The sequence below is a fragment of the Pogoniulus pusillus genome, chromosome 2, assembly GCF_015220805.1.
Source record: "Pogoniulus pusillus isolate bPogPus1 chromosome 2, bPogPus1.pri, whole genome shotgun sequence".
In the NCBI taxonomy this organism is placed as follows: domain Eukaryota; kingdom Metazoa; phylum Chordata; class Aves; order Piciformes; family Lybiidae; genus Pogoniulus; species Pogoniulus pusillus.
Genome location: NC_087265.1, coordinates 205,835 through 231,233, shown reverse-complemented (window position 1 = coordinate 231,233; position 25,399 = coordinate 205,835). Strand labels below are relative to the sequence as shown.

Genomic DNA, 25,399 nt, shown 5'->3' with positions numbered 1-25,399 from the left:
CCCTTCTAAAGAAAGGGAAGGGCATGCACTGCACATCAGATGACAATTCTCAGACAGTTGCTGATTTGCTGCGACTCTTATTTTAGTGAAATCAGACAGATGAAGAGGAGGAGAACCTTTATTTACACACCAGCTGTCCACATGACAGACCATTAGAACTCATTTAAAATGGAAAATCAGTTGCTAACAGAATCCATTATGCTGAATAACAGAGAAAAAAACCTGTATGACAGGAGAGAAATTGCATCTGAACGACGGAGGCTCAAAATAGAGCCTTCTATATGAAAAGAAGGAGAAAAGAATACAGTTTAGTATTCTTCCCCTGGAAGTTGCAGCTCAGTTCAAAAACCTGGACTTGCACAAAGAACCCCAGTGCCCACAGCAGTAAGCAGTTGCTGCTGCCATGGAGCTGTGTGACACAATCCCCACCAGGAACTTGAAGCTGAATCATGGCAGAGTAACTGAGGTTGCAAGTTTTAAGCAAATGTGGAGAATTCTGTGTGTAGCTACACAAACCAATGAGGAGCTAAGCTGAGACACAAGTTGGCCCTTTCATGACAGCTGGGCAACAAAGCAGCACACAGGTCACTTCAGGAAGAAGTGTGCCACATCCTCACTACAGCCTCACTAGCACAAGACAACCCTTGTGTCTGTTCCAACGGCTTGCAAGTGACTTCCTTTGGCAGCATCACTCTCTGGAGGCCAGTGGGTCCAAAGTCAGGCCTCTGGAGCAGCACAGTATCCCAGCACACCTTAGCCCCTGAATTGCCTGCACAAAACACTCCTGCATGCCACTTGTCTCGCAGCACGCTCAGCGCTCCTGTTGCACATGTTTGTTACAAGCCTGTACCCCTTGATGGGAAAAAAACCCAAACAGTTTTTGATGGTAGAGACCAGAGCTCTTAGAAATCACGAGGTCCGTCTTCACTATCACCAATCCAACTCTTCTCATTGAGCACCAATTCTGACAGAGTCCGTGTAGAGGCTGAGTCATCTCTCAGGGAGGCAAAGTTCTGAGCTGCTCAGAGCTCTGACTGACTTCAAAGCACCAAAGCGGAAGACCAGCTGGGAGATCAGAGCAAGAGGGCATGATGGCCCTCCCCAGATTTACAAGGAGGCAGCAGTATATTTTATGCTAGAGCGACTGACAGTGCAAGCAAAATGCTTTTCTCAGAGGAAAGGAGCCAAATGCAGCAATGGCAACCACACAGATGGAAAGAACCAACCCAACCCCAGAGCAAAGACAAGTCACAGACACATTCTGTTTAATTAACAACTTTATTGTAGCTTGATGTGCTGAAATGCAAAAATATTTTCAGCAACAAGGTACAAAAAGTATTTCACCATTAACAGCAGCTGATAAAAAAAGGCTGGATGGTTGGATACAACTGTTTACATAGCTGGATTCTCTTCATCACTTCCACCCCCAAACAGGTCTAATTCATTTCACTGGTTTAAATTCTAAAATAGGACTCATTGATCAGAAGCCTTCAAAAACCAGGTTACAAAGATGGTGAATTCCTTACCAAACCCTTGAGATCGTGAACTCCCTTGACAGACACAGTCCATTTACTGTAGGCAGAAACCAGGTTGTGAGATTAAGTCAGGGTCTTGCTAGCTAAACATGCTAACACCAGACAAGGGGCAGTTAACCTTCCATTTGTCAGTTAAAAAAACCCAACCACTTGAGTTTAGGAATTCTAACCCACTGCAAGATTCAGCAGAACTCAGCGGTGTTTCAGCAGGCAATGCCTCACATTTGCAATCCGCTGCTCTGTGAAAGAGTTTCCAACACTGCACACGGTTTTACTCTCCCAAGGGAGAAGCCTTGCCGTGAGGGTTTAAAAGGGACAATCTCCACCTAGGCCTCCTACTCACCTCCTGCACAAAGGTGAATTTTGTACTAAATGCTCTACATTTAGAAAAATACCCAACTAGAGCCACTTAGGAGAGTACTTTTGTGTCCGTGCCCATCACGTGCTGACATGCACTCACCAAGCGACAGCCAAGATTCCTACACAGCGCACACCCTGCTTAGCCCTCAGCCCGAACGCTCCACTTTGTGTGCAATTACTACCTCAGTGAAACCCAATTCAGGAAGCAAAAACCAGCACGCAGAATTGCAGCGCTGAACTTTCCCATCTCCAGTGTGTGTCAAGGAGCATTCTCCTCCAGCCTCAGGGACCGTGTATGCTGTGAAAGCAGCCCTTTGCCACGAGCGTTTCCTGGAAGGCACAATGTGTTTGTATTTCTGCATGCAGTAAATGGACTAGGAAATACATATCCTTTAGTGAAGTGTCTTCCACCCAAAGCATCTCCTTAGGAGAGGCTCAAATGGAGAAAAATATTATTTAGAATACACAACAGCATTTTAACAGCACATGGAGTCCTTAATTTTAGAAAGTCATTCCTGACAAAAACATCATACAGTCACACACGCACGCACACACACAGGACACATGCAGGGCTCTCCCCAGAAAGGTATGCAAGCAGTGGTTCACATCTATCTGAGGGAGTAGTGTTGGCAAGCCAAAACATGGCACCTTCATACATTATATTCCTAATCTGTATAGAAAACTAAGAAAAATCCTCTAAGACTTCAGCCTGAAACAACTGTCCATTGTATCGGATACATCTCCTATCTGCTGCACTTTGACAACTGAGGCTTTGAAGGGCAAGCTCTTGAGATGTGAGGAATAAAGCCCAGCTGCTGCACCCAAAGGAGAAGGTTGTAATCCCCTCCCAGCTATCCCATTCCAGTGAGAACACAGCATGTAGTTTGTTGAAGAGGTGGGTAATGAGTGCACTCACTTAAGAATACAGCAACTGGCTTACCTTTTTCTTAAGAGCTGACAAAATTTGAAAACACAGATAAATAGTCCCAGATCTGCACAGATCAGTTCTCCTGGCAGCTTTGTTTTCTGTCCATGTGTGGCACACTGCCTGCCTGGAGAAATGGACACTAGGATCTAGAGAACATTACGGCACAGTGTCTGACAGTTTTTGGTGCAAAATGCATATGACGCTTCTAAAATCTCAAGGTTTTCATAAAGGTCCTTAGCTTTTTATTTGATTCCTGTACGTTGTTACTGTAGAATCAGCTGGACTGGACTACAGCATGAAATATTCAAGTCACTTTGCATGTCAGAGCTGCAAGTTTTCCCAGTGACGAGCACAAGAGACAGCCCTAACGCATTAGTGCAGCAAACGCACAGCCGTTTGTTGGGAACGATGCTTATGAGACCTCACTTTACATAAGTAGTGAAAAACTGATGAAAGGCTCTCTGTAAATAGCTCACTTAAGCTGTCTCATGTACCAGTCAAGTTTTCCATTTTATTCTTGACCCATCATAAAGATTTAGTCAGAAGGTGAGAAGAAAATGCAGGTTTAGAGGGTATTCTCTTCTCCAGAACTGGACTAGGTGTTTCTCCCAGCTTCCTTTTGCTCATGGTTTCCCAGATGCCAAAGTACAAAACTTCCTCTAAAAATTTCATCCAGAGTAATTTGGATGAATATTAATTGCACAGGGATGGAGAGAGATTTTCAGATCATAAGCCATCTGAAACTCTTCCTCTCTTCTCCCTGCACAACTTGATTCTTAATAGGCAAACTAAAACCCTTCTGCAAGTGTGTTTCTACATTAGGTGAGATCTCCTCCCACTCCCCAAGACACAACTGTTAGCATACTGTCACAGCAAACTCAATGCAGGAAACACTTAGAGTATGCACTACTGCAGACTTGCCCTCCCAGTTGTAAACAAAGCTATCAAACACGGAGGACGTTGACATTAAAGCTAAGGTTCATACAATAAAGAACTGGCTCTTGACAAGCAGTTTACAAAGGTTTCATCCTGTTCACATTATGCAGAATTTCCACACCATCCACAATGTCAGCACAAGGACTGAAATGCAAGGCTGAGCAAGCCTCTGCCTGCAAACACCATATGAAGATTCCTCAAGATGTACATGTAACCCCCATAGGTGCTAATGGAAGCTGTGCACAGTCATCAAGATGGGAAGAATCCCCTCACAATTTCAGCATTCCCACAGCTTTGTCAAACAAGCGAAAAATCTGTTACTGGAACAGGGAAGCTTGCAATAGGCACCATGGACTGAGCTTTAACAAGACACGCCTTTCTTTGCTCACAAAACTAAATCCCACGTGGCTGTGGGCATTTGAAAATGTATCTAAGTTAAGCCACAGTCACCTGTACCTCATTAATTCATGAACAGCAAAATAGATGTGTACCACACAACATACAAAAGTTACACGTTCAAAGTGCATATTTGGAATCCATTTGGCCCATTTCTTCAATTTACATTTGGTCATTCTCTGCAGCCTCTGCTTCTCTAGGCAACCACACCTGGGGACAGCTGTTTGCACATCGAATACTGTTCTGTGTTCACAATGAACTCCTCACCTCCTGCAGCTCTGCATTCAATGTAAACTAAGGATGGACCATCAAGAAACACAAGCACGAGGTTATTCCGTGCTGCATTTCACCGTCTGGACAGCTCGGACACACACACAAGAAGCATTACAAACCGTAATGAAAATACATTTTTGGGCCAAACCATTGCATATTTGCCCCCACAATGAAAAATAAATTATGTTCAAAGCAGTATATTGCCATAAATAGCCTGTGGGCGTTCGCTGGAGGTAAACAGGCTCTCCCTGTAGTGAGCACTCCTCTGGGCTACGTGACATGCCCCTGGCTCTAGCGCTTGGACGAGAGGCTAGTTGAACCTTCCAGTTAGCACAGGACCAAACTATACTCTTTTTTTTTTTCTGAAAATAATGGAAGATCCCTTTCAAAAATTACATCTTCAGTTATCAACTTTACTGCATTATGGAGCTAGTGCAATCCTGCAGAGCCCAGTCAAAAAGACAAGGCACATTAAAAAAACAATTAAAAAAATCAAGATACATTAAACTATACGGACTAGAGAGTCACTGGAGATAATTTAAGGCCTTTCAGTGAATTCGAGTAATCAGTCTAATTTAAAGCTGAGGATTAAACCATAAATTATCCATCTGAAAAGCAAACAACAGGCTTTTTCAGCTTCTGTTCTGTGGACAAGGATAACAGAAACTCTTGTTATGGTTTGTGAGCACACCTCTGGCCACGGAGGAGCAGAGTCCGTTTGGTTTCTCTACAGTTCATGGAAGATTTCAGGACTGTTTTAGCCGTTTGCGTGGAATGCCAAACTGTGGACACTGTGCAGACGCTAGTGCGCGAAAGGCCTCTGCTACTAAGTGAGGGTGGGAGTGGATCATGGCCTTCCAGCCCGCTGTTTCCATTATGTCTGTCGCTTGGCTGAAAACAGAAGCATTGACAACAGTCACACGGTTTCACAGGACAAACGCACCCATGCGCGGCGGGGAGCAGCGAGCCAGGCGGAAGGGCTGCAGAGGAGCAGTGAGCGTTTCAACAGCCTTCACGAGTGTCAACAAGGCTGCCGTTGCGAAGAACTGCAGCTGTGTATGGACATGCCATCACGCGCAGGACACAGCGCACTTATTCTGCTCTACTTGGTACCAGCAAGACCTCAGCTAGCAAACTGCGTCCAACACTGGGCACTGTGTTAAGACAACCACCATGAAAAAAGCCCAGGGGAAACAAGAGGAAAACTGGAAGCAAATGAGGTCTAGAGCAGAGACAAAGAGCAAGCAAGGGCATGATAACTGCATTACACAGAAGGGCATGCTCAAGCTGGGCAGACAAGGATGACAAGGCAAAGCGGTTGAAACCGCAGCAAAAACGATGTGGTTCCTACACTGGAGAAAGCCACGAAGGCAGGCAGCTGGCCGAGCCCCGCCCTGGGAGCTCGCCACTGCCCAGGCACGCTGCGCTGCCGCCGAAGCTTCGCTTCCTTCATCGCGAGATCGCTCACAGTGGCTTTCTCTGGCCGCTTCATTTTTAAGAGAAGCGGCAATGGACTTCAGCATTATTCACACTGACATCCCGGAGGTTAAACCCCATGCACTTACTCAATGTATCTATTTACAGCTTTTCTGAAAGAACATAGAAGAAAAGCCTAACGTTTCCTCTGCACGTGAAGTTCACCCTGGCTGTGGAGCATGCCACACTGACACCCATCGGTAATTTGGAACCAACAGCTTACGCAGCGATTCCAGGCTTCCACTGCTCTGCATTTCCAAAAGCTTTCCAGGAGGACCTTTATACTGCTTCAGGAACACCATCAGGCATAAAGCCCCAGCAGCTGACCTCTACTCTACAAACTCTGAACAGCCGTCTGTGGATTTCTAATGCAAGCCTTTAATCTTCTGCTGCCAGTCAGGAAAGGCAAGTGCCTCAAGAAACAATATCAAAGTCCAGGCTCCTTGGTGCCCAGTAAAGGAAGCCAGGCCCTCTCACATTATTTCTCTGTCTTCCTGCAGGTGCTTTAGCTGAAGCAGGAATGACCAGCACCTTCTCTAGCAATTATCCAAGAGCGAAGTCAGCTCAGTAAGTTCCAAATCATCAGAGCCTGAACACATCAGCTACTTCACACAATCACATATTCTGCCTTCTTTTCTGCTGGGATTTTACTACTTACCTTCTATCACCCCCTTCCTTTTCCAAATCATGCTCAATCATTAGGCCTGTGAAGATTGGGTTTGGTTTTTGTTTTGTTTTATCAAATAAAAGCATTCTAACTTAAAAGCAAATGCTACCATTTTAAATTCTCTGAGGATTCTGACAGTAAGCAGGAAGTGCTCTGCTGTCCTCTTACTGTTCCAGTCCACCACTGGCTACTCTGAAGCTGGCTGTCTTCTGTTCCATGGCTGACTTGAGATGTTCTAAATACACACTGCAATCAGTCCTGCAGCCCAAGCCACATACTCTCAACCTATTTCCAGTGCAGACAAAAGCACTCACAAGTCAAGCAGTTCAGAGAAACCTGACTGACTAGTTGTGTGGCCTCCACAGTACTAGTGCTGGCATGTGAGAAGGCGCAGAAACATGTTGCCAAAGGCAAAAAGAGCAACTGCCCTCCCTGCTTTGGAGATACTGCAGGCTCAGGCAGTACTGCAGGCTCAGACTGACCTAAACATGTCTTGTCACTCCTCCAGGCACAAACCTGATTACTGAAAACAATGGTTTCCTTTCTATAAGCTGCTGCCTCAATCTCACAGTGCTGACCCATCTCTAGGAGAGGAATGAAAACCAGCTACTGTTACCATCTCACAACTAGCATTTAAAGGGTAAGTGACAGTCATTAACTGGGGTAGCATCTTGCTGAATCTCACTTTACTTACAGTCAGTGACTGGCCTCAGTAGTGTGGAAATGAAGCAAGAGTTGTTAAGATCTGCAGGCTACTTAGCAGTGTTTGTACAGAGGCAGGGTAGGCAGGGGAACTTACTTGCTATTCCAGTTTTTCCCATCTTTACACCCAAGTTGTCTAAGAACGCTGCACCTGTAAGAGAGAGCTGTGCTAATATTGAAAAGGTACACAGAGCATGAACACGAACACATTTAGAGTCTCATAAGCAGTACTTGCCTGTTAATAAAGTCTATTGCTTGTGCTTTTAGCTGTTCAGCGCTGTGCAAATCTGCGAGGATAAGAATGTCAGCAACATTTTCTACCGACAGGTTACTACAGAGTGCTTCCTCACACATCACCTTCAGCCGTTCCAGTGCATACTGATGAGAGAAAAAACTGCACTAATCATTCTTCAAACTCATTCTTTCCACCCTTATTCTCTATGGCTCCTAAGACAGTTCCAGTCATGACAATGCTTGGTGCTCCCCATGCTTAACATCAAGCCACTTCCAAACAGGTAACTCAAAATTTGATATGCTGCATTGAAGGCTCCTCCAATGGCAAGACTTGCATTAGGTCTGACAGAAACTGATCAGCAAATGCTTTACTGGGAGAACTTATAAAAACAACAACAACTCAGAAGTTTTCATTTTCCTTCTGTTTGATCATGTAGGAAGAAGAGGGAACAGGCATTATCAAATTCATCATTAGACAGGTTTACATCTCAAAGTGAAGGGCAAAAAAACCCACACAATTGAAAGTTTCATGACACTGCCCAAGGGAAATTACATTAGCTTGTCTGCAATTAGCTTGCTCCAGATTCAGCCCTTCCCCATCTCTGAATTTATTTTCCTCCACACCTTCAATACAGTCTGCTGGAAAACAGATGTCAAATAATTGCACTGCCATGTTACAGTCGGCATTCATGAACTACCTCTTTTGAAGCATGCCCTAGTTCAAACAGCTTTCATTCAGCTCTATACATTTCTACTGAGATCTTGCCCATCCCATTTAGTTTAGCACCCATCAGACAGTTCTCAAGCCTGAAAAGAACTGCACAGAAGTGGCATATATCATAGAATATGGGTTGGAAAGGACCTCCAAAGGTCATCTAGTCCATCATGCCACTCACACAGCTGTGTTAGCAGCTGTTTCATGCAAAGAAGAAACACCGCTTAAGAAAAGTGAAGTTATTGGGCTAACGTCTATGCTTCTAGGCCTGAGCATTTTTACTTCCATTGTGTTACTACAGTACTCTGTCCAAAGCACTTCAATATTAATTGTAAGAAAATCTGTATCAGGCCATCCAGCAGTGTAATGCTCTTTTGGTTAATAGGCAGAGCACCCATTTTTAGATTATTTTGCAGTCAGAAGGAACAGCAGAAAGTTTCTAGCAGTTCTCCACTGCCACCAAAAGCTACAGGGAATTCCTAGCTCACTGGTTTTATTTCCTGGTGTTGCAGACAATCGTAAAGCTGCACATTATAATATTCTCCATACATCTCAATTACACCCTGTACCAAGGCCAGCATTCACTAAATGCTGCCTGGCTGAACTCGACAAAGCACAAGCAGCTTTGGAAGACGAGATGCTGGCAACAAGAGGTAAAAAGAAGAGTGGTAAGTCACAGAGGCAAGCACAGTGCCTGAAAAGGCAAAGAGATTAAAAAACACCAACAAAAAAAACACTTGAAGTTGCTAGAAAAAAAATGAATAACCATTTCTTGCAGCTAACTACTGGGATGTCTTGTATCAGGACTGACTATGAGAAGAGGCAGTGCTCACTCGTGTTTCACTACCAACTCTGAAATGGCAATGGCAGTATGGGACAACACTGTATCCTCAGCTGAGAGTGAAAAAGTTCCAGATTACACACACTGGAGTATGTCCTGGACTCTAAACTGCATATGCCTCCTCAAGGAGAAACAATTGTGTGCCCTCTGAGGATTGCTAACTGAAATTTCAACTCAAGCTGTAAAACAATGAAGAAAACTCAAGGTATTGGGTCAAGTTTTTTTAAACAGTTCAAAAGCTGAAAACTTTGATACAATATGGAACAATCTCACCCTAACTGTTGTGCTGCTTCAAGTCCCCTCATCTCCATAAACAGAAAAACTGTTTCAGATAGTGACAACTGAAAGAGCAGACAAGGTCCCAGTACAGAAGAGACGAAAGACTGGAACTATTACATAGACAGGGCAGAGAGAAAGATGGAGGTTCTGCAGCAGCAGTAGTACTCCAGGAAGCACAGTTAGTTCCAACACTTGTATACACCCTCCTCAAGAACACAAAGATCTAGAAGGCACTTTATTCAAGACCCATTTTCCAAACTGTATTAATGGTCCCCAATTTCTAACAATTTGGATAGTAAATGTAGTATCTGAAATGCTTCCAGTCAAGAAAGCCTTCCACTGGTGGTGTAAAGTCTATTCTTTCCCACCTTTCTCCATTTCTGACAAGGTTCTCATATTAAGAACAATGAAAATATTCAAACTATAAAACTTTCATTTTTCTTAGAGCATTCCACACACAAACAACCAGTTTGAGAATAAGGAGTCAGTTACTTACTTTGTCAGCAGCTGCCAACAAATTGTCAGCCATGCTTTCAAGGTTTGGTGCTTTTCCTGTGTAAATGAATCTCATCATTTCTTTAAAAACTTCGGGGTCTACATCATTAATTTCTACACGATTCTGGTAAAAGAAGAAGAATCAGTAAAAGCCTCTGGAATTTCGTTGCGACTTTGTAGTGAACTTAAATATCATCTGCATGCATGCTACAAGCTTTCATTTGCCATCTGTTGTAACAAATCCTCGCAAATTTAAGTTAACATTCCTTTAATTATTAAAAATCAGTAGTTCTTACAGCCAGATAGAAATTAGTCACGAAAACTTGGACAGTAAAAAGTAATTGCAACTCTGGACCTCACTGTATAGGCTGCACATAAAAAAAACAAGGCATAATTTCAGGAGTATCTCTGAGTGCTGCAGTCTCCAGCCCAGCAATGATGTGCTTGCATCATCAGAAGTTGGAGGAGGAGATAGAACCAAGTGAGCCATTTTGGGCTCAACTAAATAGAGTTATCACAACTTTGATTTTGTTTCCAGAATCCAAAGAGCAAAGCAAGCAGCACATCTAACTGACATCATCCGGCTGAAGACAGTCCCAGTGAAAAACTGCACAACTTGCCCGACCCCGTCCGCTAACAGCACTCCCTATACACAACCAGTGAGGGAGGAATCAACGTCAAAGATGGCAGAGCAAGCACCAGGCTCCCAAGTGCAAAAAGAAAAACCACCACAGGCAGTCAGCACACCATGGGCACCTGCTCTGCTTTCCTACCCACTGACTCTCATAGCATGAAAAGTAGAGCTGCACTGGAGATTCACTGCTAACAGAGGCAAATGGGCCTGATGGGGCACACCACTGAAGCTGTGCCATGCCTGGGCTTCCTTCAGCCCACAAATCCCAGTGAAATGCTTCCAATACTCCAATTCTGTCTAAGAAAGTTTGCAGATTGGAGAAGGCAAGCAAGAAAAATTCCATGTTTGAGAAGCTCAGTTGTACTATAGCACCACATCCATCTGGTGTGTTTGTTCAGATGAGCAGCATCCTTGCAGCCCCCAAGACTAAGTGACAATCATCTGTTACAACCCCTCAGCAAGCTGATCAGCTTCCTGCCTTTTCTGGATTCTGCCTGTAACCAACCAAGTTTAGATGTTCTTCTTCATGAAAGACACAAACTCTTGCTGCAGGAGATATGAAGTACATCAAAGCAGCTGCAGCTCTCTGTGCTGATCCGTCCAAGACACACAGGACAAGTGCCTGCAGAAATTCTGAACCAAAAGCAGTGCTTCACTGTCTCAGGGATTAAACTGAGTCATACTTCACCGGTTGTTTGTGTCCTAGCTACCATCAAAAGACTTTTCACACACTACAACCAAACCTTGGTGAAGTCAGTCAGCTTCTCTGAAGGTATCAACTACAGCAAAAAAGGGGCACTAAGACTACCAGGTCAGTTACAGACGTTTGAAAACCAAACTGATCCAAGGCAGATAACAAATCCTCCGAACCTCTCCAACCAGCCCTGTCTGCTCTTTCTATGCCAAGGAGCTCCAGCAGAATTAACCAGGGTGGCACACTGGAGAAGCACCTCCTCCACTCCCACACCCCCATGCAGGACTCCCTGCCCTCAGCCTGCAACACTTGGAGTTTTCAGCAGCTTCTCCCTTTGTCGCAAGATGCAAAGCTTCCACCACGGCTTACCTTTTTGCTTTCTTCCATTTCATGCTCAAACATTGCATTAAAAACTGGTGACCGTGCTGCAGCAAGAGAAGTAAATGTTCAATATCATAAAATATTAAACTTTCAGCAATTTTAATTACAAAATAGTAACAATACAAAAGTAGAAAGTACCTGCAAGGACAGATTTATGAGCTTTGAATTCTTGTCCTCCTACATAAAAACTGCAATCTGTAAATCTTGTTGTTTCCCAGAGATTCCCTAAATCTTCTGCTAGTCGACATTCAGGTACCTTCAAAGTGTTTGTATTAGACTGTCCTGATATATTTACTGAGTCTTGGACCACGCTTACCTAACAGAAAATCACAGCAAGACAACTCCTTCATAACTGAACGCCAATAATAATCAAGTTACAGCACCTATGGCTATAAGTTCAGCAACTGCAAAGTAAAAACAACAGTGACGTTCCCAGCATTAGACCAGAAGCATAAACTACTGCTTTACAGCAACGTAAAACACAGAGAGCTTTACTTAGAGACTCTAACATTGTGCATTCATCCAAGCAAAACAAGACAGGAGGAGCACAGCAGCACACACCACCTTATGGAAACAGCAAAGCAAGAGACAGATACAGTTCCTGGGATACCAGAGGGATCAAAAAGAAGTTGGCACCACTGCAGCTGTTCTAACAGTTCAGTCTTTATGCTTTTAAGTAATATATATACAGTATCAAATTCTAAACAACATCACAAGGTCACAGAAGGGTTTTATAAGCATAATACATGGAAATTTTGAATAGTATAGGAGTCCTAACCTCAAGGTCATAACCCAAACTCAGCACAAGTAAGAGAACTCCTTCATTATTTCATTCTACTGCATCCAGCTGAGGCAGGAATCATGAGTGCCTGTTCCCAAGAAGACTACAAGCCATTATTTCAGACGTTCAAATCAATGAATAGAAGATGTAGCAGGTAAGTAACTTCAGTTGTTAAATGCATGCTGACACCATGCAAATTTTGTACAGAACTAGTGAAGAACACTGTGGAAGATGAGCATCTGAAGCACATACCTACTACATGCTTTTAATCGGTATTTTTGGAAAACAGAAGGGCTCAGCAGGCTTTACTTCTGTTGTCTGAGAGCACATGCTCAAGAATAAACAATACTGCAAGATCACCTCCCAAACATGGAAAATTAGGATGCCCTAGGAAGAGAAAATGCTGACACTGTTGAGATCAGGGCTTTATTTGATTTCCAGAAGCACAACGTGCATCTGGAATAAATCTGGCATAAAGCAAAAACAGCACAGCTAAGCTCCAGAATAAGTCAGAGCGCTGCAGACCAAACTCCAGATCAGAAGAGGAAGATGATCCAATGACAAGAGCAGCTTGTGGATTTGAATCATTGCCTAACTCCCTGTTTCATCCCATACCCCCTTGTGATTCTAAGAAATTCTTCCACTTTTTAAAAGGAAGGGAGAAATCCCCAAAGCCCTGCAAAGTTCACTTTCACAGTATACCCATACATTTACTGCACTAAACAAATCCACAGAGCTCTGGTATACTCAGTTTTCTCTCACAGCCTGATTTCAGCAGACACATACATGGACTTTTAGCTGAACAAAGCCAGCATTCTGCTGCCAAAAGAGACTCCTGCTTCTTCAGAGCTTTGACTCGAAGGTCATGGTCTGAGCTGAACAGTGCCCAGGAAGGCAATCTAGATGTTGTGTACTTCAACTGATCTCTGACGTTCTAAACTTCTATTTTAGAATAGTTTCCAAGATATATTGATAATTGTGCAACACAAAAATGACAGCTCCCAGCACACTGCTAAGACAGAACTCAAGCAAAGTTTTAATTCAAGTCTCCGGAGTGGCTTGACACAAACTGTCTGGAGATAGCAACAACTTTTAAAGATTCTATGAAGAAACACTTACAGGAGCCTGAGATTCCATACCTGACTTGTCCAGATGGCACGCCCATGATCCAGTGAATTCTCTTGCATTTATTTACATCAAGCTGAAATCCAACCAAGTTATTCCCACATAACTACTGAAAGCCAAATCTGGTTCGTTACTGTTTCAGCAGCTGATACAAGTTACTGCCTGAGGGCCCTCAGGAAAAGCCCGTGCAAGACCAAAGGTGTTTCTTCTCCACAAGGTGCTAGAACTGCTGTCTGAGAGTAGTAGCAATGCAGTCAGGATTTCCAGGTACTCAATTTCTGCTTTACTTCAAGGAGCTAGCCAGCAGCTAGCCATGCAGCTTCTGCACAGTATGCATACTTCTAGGGCAGAGGTGCTGTCCGCAATTTATTCCCTCGTATCTGAGGGCATATGAAAGTGTATAACTTAGGACTAGACTAAGCTCTCTGTGTGATGACAATTAACATGGATAATCTGCACTGTTTTCTTCATTCTCAACCTGCAGAGCTCTGACAGCAAAGATGTGATTACTCCAGGCTACTCACAACCTATGCCAGGTAAGAGACCCATGAAAGCACTCCCTAGGACTGCAGATAATCTGCTATTCTATCAGCAAATGAAAGGATCTGCAAGGCCTCAGTAGTTTCAGACTACGTGGAAAGCGAGAACTGAAGAAGAGAGATCGGTTTGCTTAAAAGAACACTATTACAAAGCTGTATTTTATTAACAGGTCACCTGTCAGCAGCAGCACTCCACCTTGTCAAGTACCTAACTTAACAACCCTGCAGTTTCCAGGATGTATGTAGCTGATCTCAGGAAGATCTAGCAACAGTGAGAATTCCCTTGCTGCCGAGAAAGACCATATAATCCTTTTGCAGCCCAATAGGGAGAAGAGTCAAGCAGCTGTATCTGCTCAATGTTATCAAGCCAAGGAGCAGCAAGTCAGGCTTCCAACCAGGATGGCAAACAGAAATGACAGCTTAGAGCTCAGTTTCAAAAGGATACAAACTTCCTACCTGCCTACAGCACCAAGTCCTTCAAACAACACCTGTTATTTCTAATGACAGCTGAAGAGCCAGAACACCACCTCAGAATAAGCAAACTTGACAAGGATTTGGACTTCCAGTCTTCTCCCTTCAGCCTGGAACAAGCCAGATTTTAACACGCTCACTGCGCACAGCTAGGTGTTGTGCTTCCTGCACCATGCATCATCAGGATAGTTCAAACACTTCACAAAAGCCACTCACATTAAAACACGGAGAAGATGTGCAAGAAAACACAGCTGCATCTAGAGAGTAGCATTACAATTTAAATAACCTTTCTCTCTGGAAAATTCAGTATTTGTTCAGTTCATTTTTTTTAACAAACTTTGTCTCTAAAATTAGCCAATGACCTGTTTCCAAAACCAAACACTACTTTTAAGGGCTGTTTGTTTACATCAAAGCACTCATTACGAAGAAATCTTAAAATCAGGAAATACTCACAAGCATCTAAGAGAACCATAAAAGCACTTGTTACATCTGCTTTTATCACCCAAATAATTGCCTTCCTAGCAAATTTATCATGCAGCTAATTTAACTTGTCTTAAGTGAAAATAAGATGCACTGTATTTGCAATATCCAGAGTCTCAGGGGCCAGATTTCAATTATTCTTCCTAGGCAGCATAATGACATAATTAAATTGTAATTTTGCCAAGAGAATTTTACACATTTCCTGTAAAAACACAGATCAAAGGAAACCTATTAGCAGTTTGAGAATCTACCACCCTCCTAAGTCACTAATCACTTTTTGGCAGCAAGGATACCCAGCCAATGTATATTTAAAGCACACTGCACTGATGCTGCGGATTCCTCTAGTTTCCTTTTGTAACACCCAGTAAGCGTTGCACTGAACTTTAATGACCATTTAGCTTACCAAGATCACTGACTTTATAACACACCACGAAGTCAAAAGTACACCACAGCTCAGTGCCAATTTTCAGCGTTAAGCAGTCTTGCAAGATGCCTCCATTTGTTCAGAAAACAAAATGTGACAACTGCAATAAAAATGAAGCGCTCCCTTTGCCATAAAGGCCTGTTCAGTGGTTGAAGCCATCAAGTTTATTACAGGAATACAGATCCTGTCAGTTAGGTTGTTTTATTATGACACAAACCAGCAGGCTGACATTTCTTTTTGCTTAGTCAGTGAAAAGCAATCCTCTTAATTCCACATACAATTTCTTTAAATAAAAGTGACCTGGTTAAAACAGTATTCCTACAGGCACCTCTTGCATAAATAAGACTGCAGCTGATTCTGTAGTAACCCTGGCAGATTCAAGGAGAAGCCAAACAGTTTACAATCCAGACAGGCAACACTTCAGTACACACACACACCAAAAGAGACAACAAAACAACGCAGACACAGAAAGTAAATGTGCATTTGATTGTATTTATAGCTTACAAATGACAAATTTTATAGAATGCTACTGTTTAGAATCAATATAAACCTCTGCTTATTAGAGCAGAAAGCATTTTAAGCGTTTACCAGTTGAAAACTTCTACTCACCTCACAAAATAATGTAAGCTTGTCATCTGGGAGAAGACCGTTAGCTTCATCCAGTAGAAAGTCTCTGCGGATGAACTTCTTGAAGCCCCAGTCCTTGCCTTGAACGAATCGATATGCTCTTTGGCTCTCTGGTGGGAACAGCCATGCACAAGCAGAGCACGGTCAGTGAACACAGCAACAACCAACAGCACCCACAGCCCCCACGAAGGCCAGGTGTTCACACAACAGTGAATCCAGTCAGCACCTTGCATCATGATGTGAAACAACTGACAACTCCACAGGGCAAAACTGCAATTCAGCCCATCCTTAGATGGCATCACAGGCACCATCCAGCAAGAGCAGAGTTTTTCAGTTAACATTTAAGAATGCCAAGGAGTCAAAAAAGAAACTGCTCACAGCAAAGTACCATCACAATGGATTTGTCATCACAAATGCATCCTGACAACACTTGTGCAGTAGCCATCCGTTTTGGCTTCCCCCTGGAATGGGAAACTTTGTTTCACGGGTTGAAATTTTGAAACACGGTGGAAACTTGACCAAAGCAAAGAGAGAGACAACAGCTTGCAACTAACAAAGTATTTTTTCTGTCATAATAAGCAATTTCTTCACTCCCATTTCAGGCATAGTTATGAGAATGCTGCTGTAATCCATCAGTTTTGCTGCAACCACACAACCCCTTTTTTTTCCCCAGTTCTAATGTCCACAGCCCAGCAAAGGTTCCCAAGGCACTCTAAGTGTAAATAGTGGAATTCTCTAAGATTACTTCCTTTGCAGCCACTTGTTCCACAAACTGAACCTCAGGAAACAGCACCATCCACTTTTTTATGGAGCTAAAACACAGCAAAGGTATATTTGGGGAGTGGTTTTGAGCCTGTGTGTAGAATAAAGCCTATCCTAAATTACATTTAGAAAGCTCATTCAAAACTCCACTGCAGAAAGAAGAGCCAAGGAGAGGGGAAAAAAGCCTCAAGTTTAAGACAGAATTTTCTCTTCATACCAAAAGAGCTGAACAAGAAGCACATCACCGCTTCATCTGCTGTATGGATAGACACTTAAGCCTTCCGGAGAGCCGTTCAGAAATTCAGGACAGGAGGTTTTTATAAAAGCACTTCATGGCACAACACCTAAAATAAAGGCACCAGGCAGCCAGCCTTCCCTGCTCTAGGTCACTTGGTAGCACCACTGAACAGTCGTGCCCAGGTACCGCACCACAGGTGCCCCGAAACACACAGTTCTGACACCCTGTCCCCACTGCCGACAGCTGGGAAGTGATTCGCAACAGCTTTTCACTGGAGTTAGATCAAGCTAAGGATGCTGTACAGCTTTTGCTTATTTTCTTTAATGCAATGACAAACAACCCAGGAACTGATCAAATAGGAGGTGTCCCCATCCCTGTCACCTGATCGTATTCACATCTTCCTACACACAAAATCCCCTTGTCAATGCAGAGCACAGCAGCAGAGGCAAATGCACTTAAGTGCAGCATGGGCTTTGAGGGTGACATAGAATGCCATCCATCCATGATTTTAAATCTGTGTGCCAAGGAAGGAAAAACTGCCATTTATGACAATATTGTTTAGGATTTCTAGCACCTGGATTAGTATTTTCACATTTTTACCAACGAGCCAAAAACTCACAAGCCTCATGAAATGGAATGAAAAAATAAAATCATACTTAAAAGAAATGCTCAAAAGTTTATAATCTACATTCAGCTCAATTCTTTTTTCTGCAGACCTAGGGTTTACTCTTACCAGCAAGAAGCAGTGTAAAAGATATAAAATTAAGTGCTCAGAGGCAATTTAGGTATATAAACCCAGAAAAATAAAGCAATGTGGAAGTGTAAATGTGTTTTTTTTTCCTTTCTGGTAAAGTTTAAATGTTAGTTCATTGTCTGTGCTATAGACAGCTTCAGCACTTGAAGCAGCAGACTGTGCATGAATGATCCATTTACAAAGGACACTTGAAGTCAGGCACCATTATGTTGCATAAATAAAAACATAGCTTCTCCAAAAGCAGATGGCAAATGGCTGCAAAGTCCAAGAAATAAGATTTCTGTTGGTAATTTCCCAAAAGGAAAATATGTTCCTAATTCTTGCAGTGCCAAATACAGGGCAGCTACTCTAGAATAACTAAAAACACACCTACTTGCAGGACACTGGGGCTTTAGCACCATGTGATTGCTAGTCTTGGCAAACAATCTTCAGATGCTCAAAATGGCCCCATCGTACACTGCACGTCCCTGTTAGGGCTGCACTACAAACAGATCTCTCCTACCTCTCCTGGGCCATCAGCACAACTGCCTGCCTCTCTGGGGCGCCCACAGACTCACGCACACAGCACGACAGAGAAACAAAAGGGATGAGAATTTTGGGTGCTGTTGCACGGCTGCGGTTTCCTTGGCCTGATAGAGACACAGCAGGACTATTCTTGTGATAGTGTGCTGCAGAGAACAGGTACAAGATCTTTAGGGAGGTCAGGCCAGTGAGGGCAAGGAAGCTGACCATTGTGTGAGAACCACTAGAATTTAGCAGCTGGGGGACCTGGGATGGTTTAGTCTGGAAAGAAGGGGCCAAAGTGAGACCTTCTCACACTACAACTTCCTGAAATGGGGTTGTAGTTTGGTGGGGGTTCATCTGTTCTCCCAAGTAACAGGATGAGAGCAAATGGCCCCAGGAGAATTTTAGATGCAACATTAAAAGAAACTTCTAGACTGAAAGGGTTCTCCAACACTGGCACAGGCTCCTCAGGGAGGTGGTTGAATACCCATCTCTGGAGGAGTTTCAAAGAGACAGAGACGTAGTGCTAAGGGACATGGTTTAGCTCCAGACTTGGTGGAGCTAGAGAATGACTGGACTGGATCTTAGAGGTCTTTTCCAACCCGTAATCTATCATCTATATCCCTATCCTGTCCTTACAGTGCTGGCTGAGGTCTGTAACACTGGGGACAGGCTGGTGCAGGGTGGTAGAGGCTGAGCTCGCTTTCTCTCCAGTCTTTCCTGACACATCCGAATCAGTTCTGCTGTCCTGTGCACGTGTGAAGCTCTGCCCTGGGACAGGCACTGAGGCAGCTGACACTGTGAGCTGGGATCAGAGCAATGTTGTGTTCAGTGTCTGCTTCAGATCTACTGAGCAGGAAGAAATATATGACTGGTGATTGGAGTCCTGGTGGATGACAAATTCCCAAGAGTCAGCAGTGAACTCTTAAGGCAAAAAAAGGCCAGCAGCATCTAGCTAAACACTAGAACAGGTTGCTCAGACAAGTTGTGGAGTCTCCATCCTTGGAGACACTCAAAACATGACATGTCCCAAGCAAACTGCTCCCACTGACCCTGCTGCAGGGTTTGGACTAGACAGCTTCCAGAAGGCTCTTGCAACCTCAACCATTCTGCAATCCCATGTTAATTTCAAAACACTTTTTCATGTACACACTGCAGTTTCACTTAATTACTTGCACCAATCAGCTACTGCACTGTAAGACACTCAACCTAACAAATGTATAAGAGAGTATGCTTTGCTCATACAAGCTCCAGAGCCCAGAGGCTTGCAAGGATCAAAGCAACCAGGTTCATCAGTGGAAGAGGAGAGAGAGTGAAACATACACATTGACTTTCCTTCCACAAAGCCCAGCCACTAATTTTTCAATTGACACTCAGTTTTGTGAATAGACTTTAAAGATTATGTGTGGGCCTGGTTATGCATGGAGAAAGTGGCACGAACTGTGGGTGTGACCACTGGAGAACTGTACTTTTCACCAAGGAACTCAGAACTTGCAACAAAACAGACCCTGTAAGATTTGGTAAGTCCTGGAATAGGAGTAGGCAAGGAAAACAAAGATTCTTCATACACAGGCCTAACAACAGAATGAATGCAGTGCAGAGCAGTGCTAAATCACACACTCCCATCAGAACTGCAGCCTTCTCACAAAAAGGGCTTCCAAAGAAGGTTGTGCTTGCAAGTTTGGAACAAGAGCCACACATTTCCATACCCAGAAGGTAATTAAATCAAATCACCGATTCTTTCAGTCTTCTAATTACTTGGGTACATGGCTCATGTTTTTCAATTGATTACAGTGTAAACCAGATGAAGTAGACCAAAACACTGTAAAGGAGTGCCTAAAAAAGCAACCATGTATGTTTAACCTAATTAATTATGGAAATCAAACACTCCCTTCCACACTAGCTAGAAACAAGCAAATGCACCACTACTAACCAAGTAAAAATAATGTGCTACAAAGCCAAGTGACAAGAAGCTGGAGTGACAGCAGGCAGTAGTGCCCTGTAATTTATACTGCTCAGGATAGAATTAACACAGCTCAGTGATCAGAAATGTGCAAAACATGAACAAGATTTTTAATTCAGTTTCTAAAAGGATATTAGAAAAAGATTATTTCAAAGTTTATCTCAATATCAAGTTCTCTTCCCCACTGGGAAAAAAACTACAGCTGATTTTCTTTGGGGTGATTTTACAAATCCATGCACAGTACATTAAGATGTCCTTACCCATTGCTTTTGTTTCTTCTCTTTTAGCATTCAGCAGGGAAAATTTGAATTTTGCTCTCACTTCACTTTTTGGACAACTAACTAAAAGCAAGTATAATGATAGGTAGTCTTTGCTTTCATCATCTAATCCCTTTGGGTTCACTCTCAGGCACCTGAAAGAAATGCAAAAATCGCACACTTTAAAATCACATCCAGAATAACTTCAGCACTTGTTTTTAAGATACAATAGATGGTACTGAAACAAATGTTTGCCTTACAGCTGTTGAAGCTCTGAAATGAGAGCCAATCCACGCTTGCAGCAAAACTTCAAAAGTCCAACTTCTAGTATTTGCTACATAGCTTTGCAACTTTTGCAAGTGGGAAAAACAAAGAAGAACAAAGCAAGAAGAACCAAACAACCCAAAACCCACAACCAAACAAGGTCCCCAAGCAGTTGCTAGAATGAAGACCTTACCATTTCATTTTGTCATTTGGCCCTGATGAGAAGGTAGAACTCTTTAAAACTTCACCCATTTCTTCTCGGCAAAAACTGAAGTTACTAATGGTCCACATATAGGAAAATTTTACCACTTTAACCTGAACAGAAGATGCAGAAAACCTCAATAACATTTCAGTTGCATATCAAGCAGTAGCTATGAGAACTACTTAGACTGTCAGCACAGATCAATCAGTGAAGGTATTTTTCTTAAAAACACAATTATGACTAGAAAATAAAGCCACTGGAATTTAGGAAGATTACCTGTGTGTAACACCAGCTTTCAGCCACAGGTCCACTGGACATCTCCCCAGGAGGAGGTGGGGTGGGAACCCTTGACATAGCCACTTATTGCAGGTTTATAGTATCAAGATAGCAATCCAAACTTCAGTAATTCTCCTAGAAAAAGTAATTAATATATTTTGTTCACCCTTTGTTAAGTGTGAAAGAAAACAAGCCCTATTTTGCTTTGAACAGTGCACCTGCAAATTCAGCCTGGGGAGGATGGCTTTGCTCTGCAGCCCAACTGTCACACGGTAACGTCAACGCCACTGCCACTCTGAACCTGCAGCAGTCCTCAGGCAGCGCTTTACAAAAGCAGGTCCCTACACATCACACAATACCACCAACAATGTTATTTCAGCATCTCTTTTACAAATTACCACACTGACCACACCAGTCACTTTCTTCAGGATCCTCTCCTTTGGTCTGGAGAACATCCAGGGCCTTGTGAGCACCCATTGGTACCCACATCTCGGCTGTCCACACAGGCATAAGCCACCTGGGAGCAAAATAGATTCCAACAACCCCAGGTTTTCTCAAGGGAGGACAGAAATTAAAACTGCATTCAAAGCAGGATTCTCTTCACTTGTCTTTCATGGTTGCCTTGTACCTTTGATACCAACAGATTCAACTATAATTGCCACAGCTACACACTGATATCCTATCAAAGCACAAAGTCAAAAGCCAGTTAAAGCAACTCACCAGCAACAGCAAATAAAGCAGTTTTGTTACAGATCATCACCTAACAGAGCTCTTCAGCTTCTCATCTCTGTAACAAATGAAGTCATACGCCTGAATTCCTTGCACCTAGCCACCAACAGGTAACTGCTCAGCCTCAGTGAAGCTAAGGGAAGAAGGTCGCTCTGGGTTACTGGCCTGACTCTCCTTTAGGAAGGGTTTGCTACCATCTTTAGACAGGCTCCTGCCAGGAGCACAGCTTCTCACTTAGGCAGCTCCATTAAGTGGCTCAAAAGAAGTGAAATGAACCCTGATCAAACCCGATGGAAGTCACAAAGCACATTTTCTTGGTAGGGAAAGTTTCTTTAAAGGCATCCTGCTATCACTAAAGCAAGATCAGGGGACTGCAATCTTCCTGCATCATCTGAACACTTCACCACATCAGATCTTTCACTTGTGACAGAACAGCTTTAACTGCCTTACTCCAGAGATGTGACTGCACATCAATAATCAGGTTGGAAGTCTTCCTTTAGGATTAGGTAACACATAAAAACAAGGTTTCATGCAAACAGTGATAACACGACAGTGCAGGACCACATGCAGTTCAGCCACCATGTAGAGTCTCTGTGGATCACTAGAACCCTCTGGGAATGCTTTCCCTCCTGCCTGCTACCAGTTGTCACTCACAATACCAATCAGACCCCCTACATAAAAGTCTGATGACAAGGGAATTGCTCTGAATCAATGCATAAAACCTGGAAAACAACCCTATTTGTCATTTTCTAGGTGAGGAATCAGCAGATGCTATAGCAATCCACTAGGGGATCTGATTGTAAGAGATCCACCATGACAAGATAAAAACAAGAAATCAGTGAATAGATTTCCTGCAACATACAGATTGAGACATTCCCCAGTGCAATCACAAAGACAATTCAACTGTTTCTCACAAGTGACTTTCCAAATAAAACTTCTTTATGACAATGTTCAGTAATTAATTGGCCTTTTCCATGAATGAAAATGAGTAATAAACAGTTACCTTAAGATACTGGCACTCATTTGCCTCATCTCTTTTTCGGCAGGAATTGCACACTACAGCAGCAGTGTTTGCATACACTCAGTTACAGGTTTACAATCTGGCTTGATTCCCTGTACAGAACCACTCAGAGTAGAACTCCCGGGAAGGATAAACCTGAACGCACTTCTTTCATAAGGCAAGCATTAGCACTTCATTACCATTATTTCTGGAAGCAAATTCTAGTCAATGGCAAAGCTGTTACCCAAATACATGGATTTAACACAGAACTACATCCTGGAAGTGTTAGAACAGCTTACCTCAGCCTCACTGACCCTGTTCACTATTCTCAGTTCTCCCAAGGCTAGAAACAAGAAGGAATGCAGTCCCCTCCTTACTCTGTCATTTGCATGAGAGTCACAGGACTGTCTCAGCTCTAATCTGTTCCTCAATGCTTTCAGTCCATTAGACCAGTCAGCTCCTAGTAACCGTGAAGGAGCAGCAGATCTGAGCCAAGTTTACTCTGAAGGGGCCTCTAAAACTGAAGAAGGCTGAGAGTAAGTGCTGTGCAGTACCCTCCTCAAAGTGTCAAGTGACTTTACACCAGCTACCAGCCCCCTTCTGTCTGCCAGCTAACCCAGCCTGATTCACTGAGCCTTTACCTGCAAGCAGAGATGGTCATTTGCCATTATTTTCAGGTCTGTCTGCTGCCTTGTCTCTGTACCCAGGGCATTTGTACTTCAGAGGCTGTGTGGCTTTTATTACTTATTTCATGTTCTGACACAAGCCACGATTTTACATTAAGGACACTTTTCAGATCCTTCTGAATAGCTTCAGCTGTTTGTACATTTTCCCATCAGAGCATTAGGATCACACAACCGATTTTCATGAGCTCCTGATACAAATCCATTCCTTAGATGTAGCTCACTGCTTTTTTGCGGGGATTTATGAAGCCCAGATTTTTAGACTGAGCAAAGTAGGAGAAAGCACTAACTCTGAAAGGTTTGATGTCACACTGGGAGCCTGTATAGTGGAGCAATCTCTTTAAATTTTCAATCTGTTTTAAAAGAAAGAAGCAAGCCAACATCAAACTGAACAGTGGAAAGTGCCTGCAAAGAGTGCCAGAGAACAGCAGGAAAACAGTTCGGCAGCACGGCTGAACTGCCCCTCACTTTACTTAACCTGCTAACCATGATTTGGGTGGGGGTGTGAGGATATTTACTAGAACTCGAAGGTGAAAGAGCACAAGCTTTAAAGGGGTCATCATGAAGCGTGCAGATGTTAGGATAAGGAAGGACTTTTTCAGTTCCCATGCTGACACCCAGACCGAGTGAGCCACTGCATGCCGCACTGCTTGGGGCCACTGATGGTTACCAGGGCAAAGCAGACCTTGAACAGGCAAAGTGAAGGTGAGAGGACAGATGCACCTATGTGCTCACCACTTCTTCCATGTACTGTACTTTGCTGGAGAAGACTAAACACTATTTTGAAGAAAATGTTTATGAGTCATTGATTAGCCATTGTCATCAGCTATGATAGAAAGGTTTTCAAGTACCAAACCCTCATCACAGCCAATTAGCTGAAATGATCAGGAACAGACGGAGCTGCGGTCTGAGAATGACTTGGGCATGAAATCAATGAAGTGCAGGCAGACAGGCCTCTCATCTACAGGACAAAACAACCAAGAGGGACAATTTTCCTGCCAAAACCTGCAGTTATGCCTCTGCAGGCCACCACGGACAAAGCACCAGAGGTGAGGGAACATTATCGAGTTACACCTCCCAGAGTTCCCAGACAGTACCAGGCCTGTCTGGACACGGTTGAACAAACCAGTCAGTGTGGTCACTCTGCCAGAGACAAGTCTCTGACCATTAGAGGAACAGCACTGGGAACAGGAAAACAGGTTTTACTTTAGAAGTTTCCGGCTTTCAAAAGGGAAACGAGGTGTCAGGTACCTTCACAGTATCACCAAGGTTGGAAGAGACCTCACAGATCATCAAGCCCAACCCTTTACCACAGAGCTCAAGGCCAGACCATGGCACCAAGTGCCATGTCCAACCTTGCCTTGAACAGCTCCAGGGACGGCGACTCCACCACCTCCCCGGGCAGCCCATTCCAGTGTCCAATGACTCTCTCAGTGAAGAACTTTCTCCTCACCTCCAGTCTAAATCTCCCCTGGCGCAGCCTGAGGCTGTGTCCTCTCGTTCTGGTGCTGGCCACCTGAGAGAAGAGAGCAACCTCCCCCTGGCCACAACCACCCCTCAGGTAGTTGTAGACAGCAATAAGGTCACCCCTGAGCCTCCTCTTCTCCAGGCTAAACAACCCCAGCTCCCTCAGCCTCTCCTCGTAGGGCTGTGCTCAAGGCCTCTCCCCAGCCTCGTCGCCCTTCTCTGGACACACTCAAGCATCTCAATGTCCTTCCTAAACTGGGGGGCCCAGAACTGAACGCAGTACTCAAGGTGAGGTCTAACCAGTGCA

General features: G+C 43.6%; 1 protein-coding gene across 5 annotated transcripts in view; it reads right to left on the bottom strand.

The window, feature by feature from the left end:
• SPOPL (speckle type BTB/POZ protein like) overlaps positions 1-25,399 on the bottom strand; it is a 43,051-nt gene that overhangs the window by 2,734 nt on the left and 14,918 nt on the right. Inside the window, exons 2-11 of one of the 5 annotated variants that reach the window (XM_064154389.1) lie at positions 21,214-21,348; positions 20,929-21,050; positions 20,475-20,626; positions 15,976-16,103; positions 11,685-11,862; positions 11,535-11,590; positions 9,839-9,961; positions 7,509-7,651; positions 7,371-7,424; positions 1,260-5,319 (exon numbers count right to left, since the gene is read on the bottom strand). In XM_064154389.1, the coding sequence (XP_064010459.1) occupies positions 5,175-5,319; positions 7,371-7,424; positions 7,509-7,651; positions 9,839-9,961; positions 11,535-11,590; positions 11,685-11,862; positions 15,976-16,103; positions 20,475-20,626; positions 20,929-21,050; positions 21,214-21,291 (1,179 nt within the window). In that variant the 5' untranslated portion in view covers positions 21,292-21,348 and the 3' untranslated portion in view covers positions 1,260-5,174. The other 4 variants (XM_064154398.1, XM_064154418.1, XM_064154427.1 and 1 more) reach the window with 4 other exon arrangements.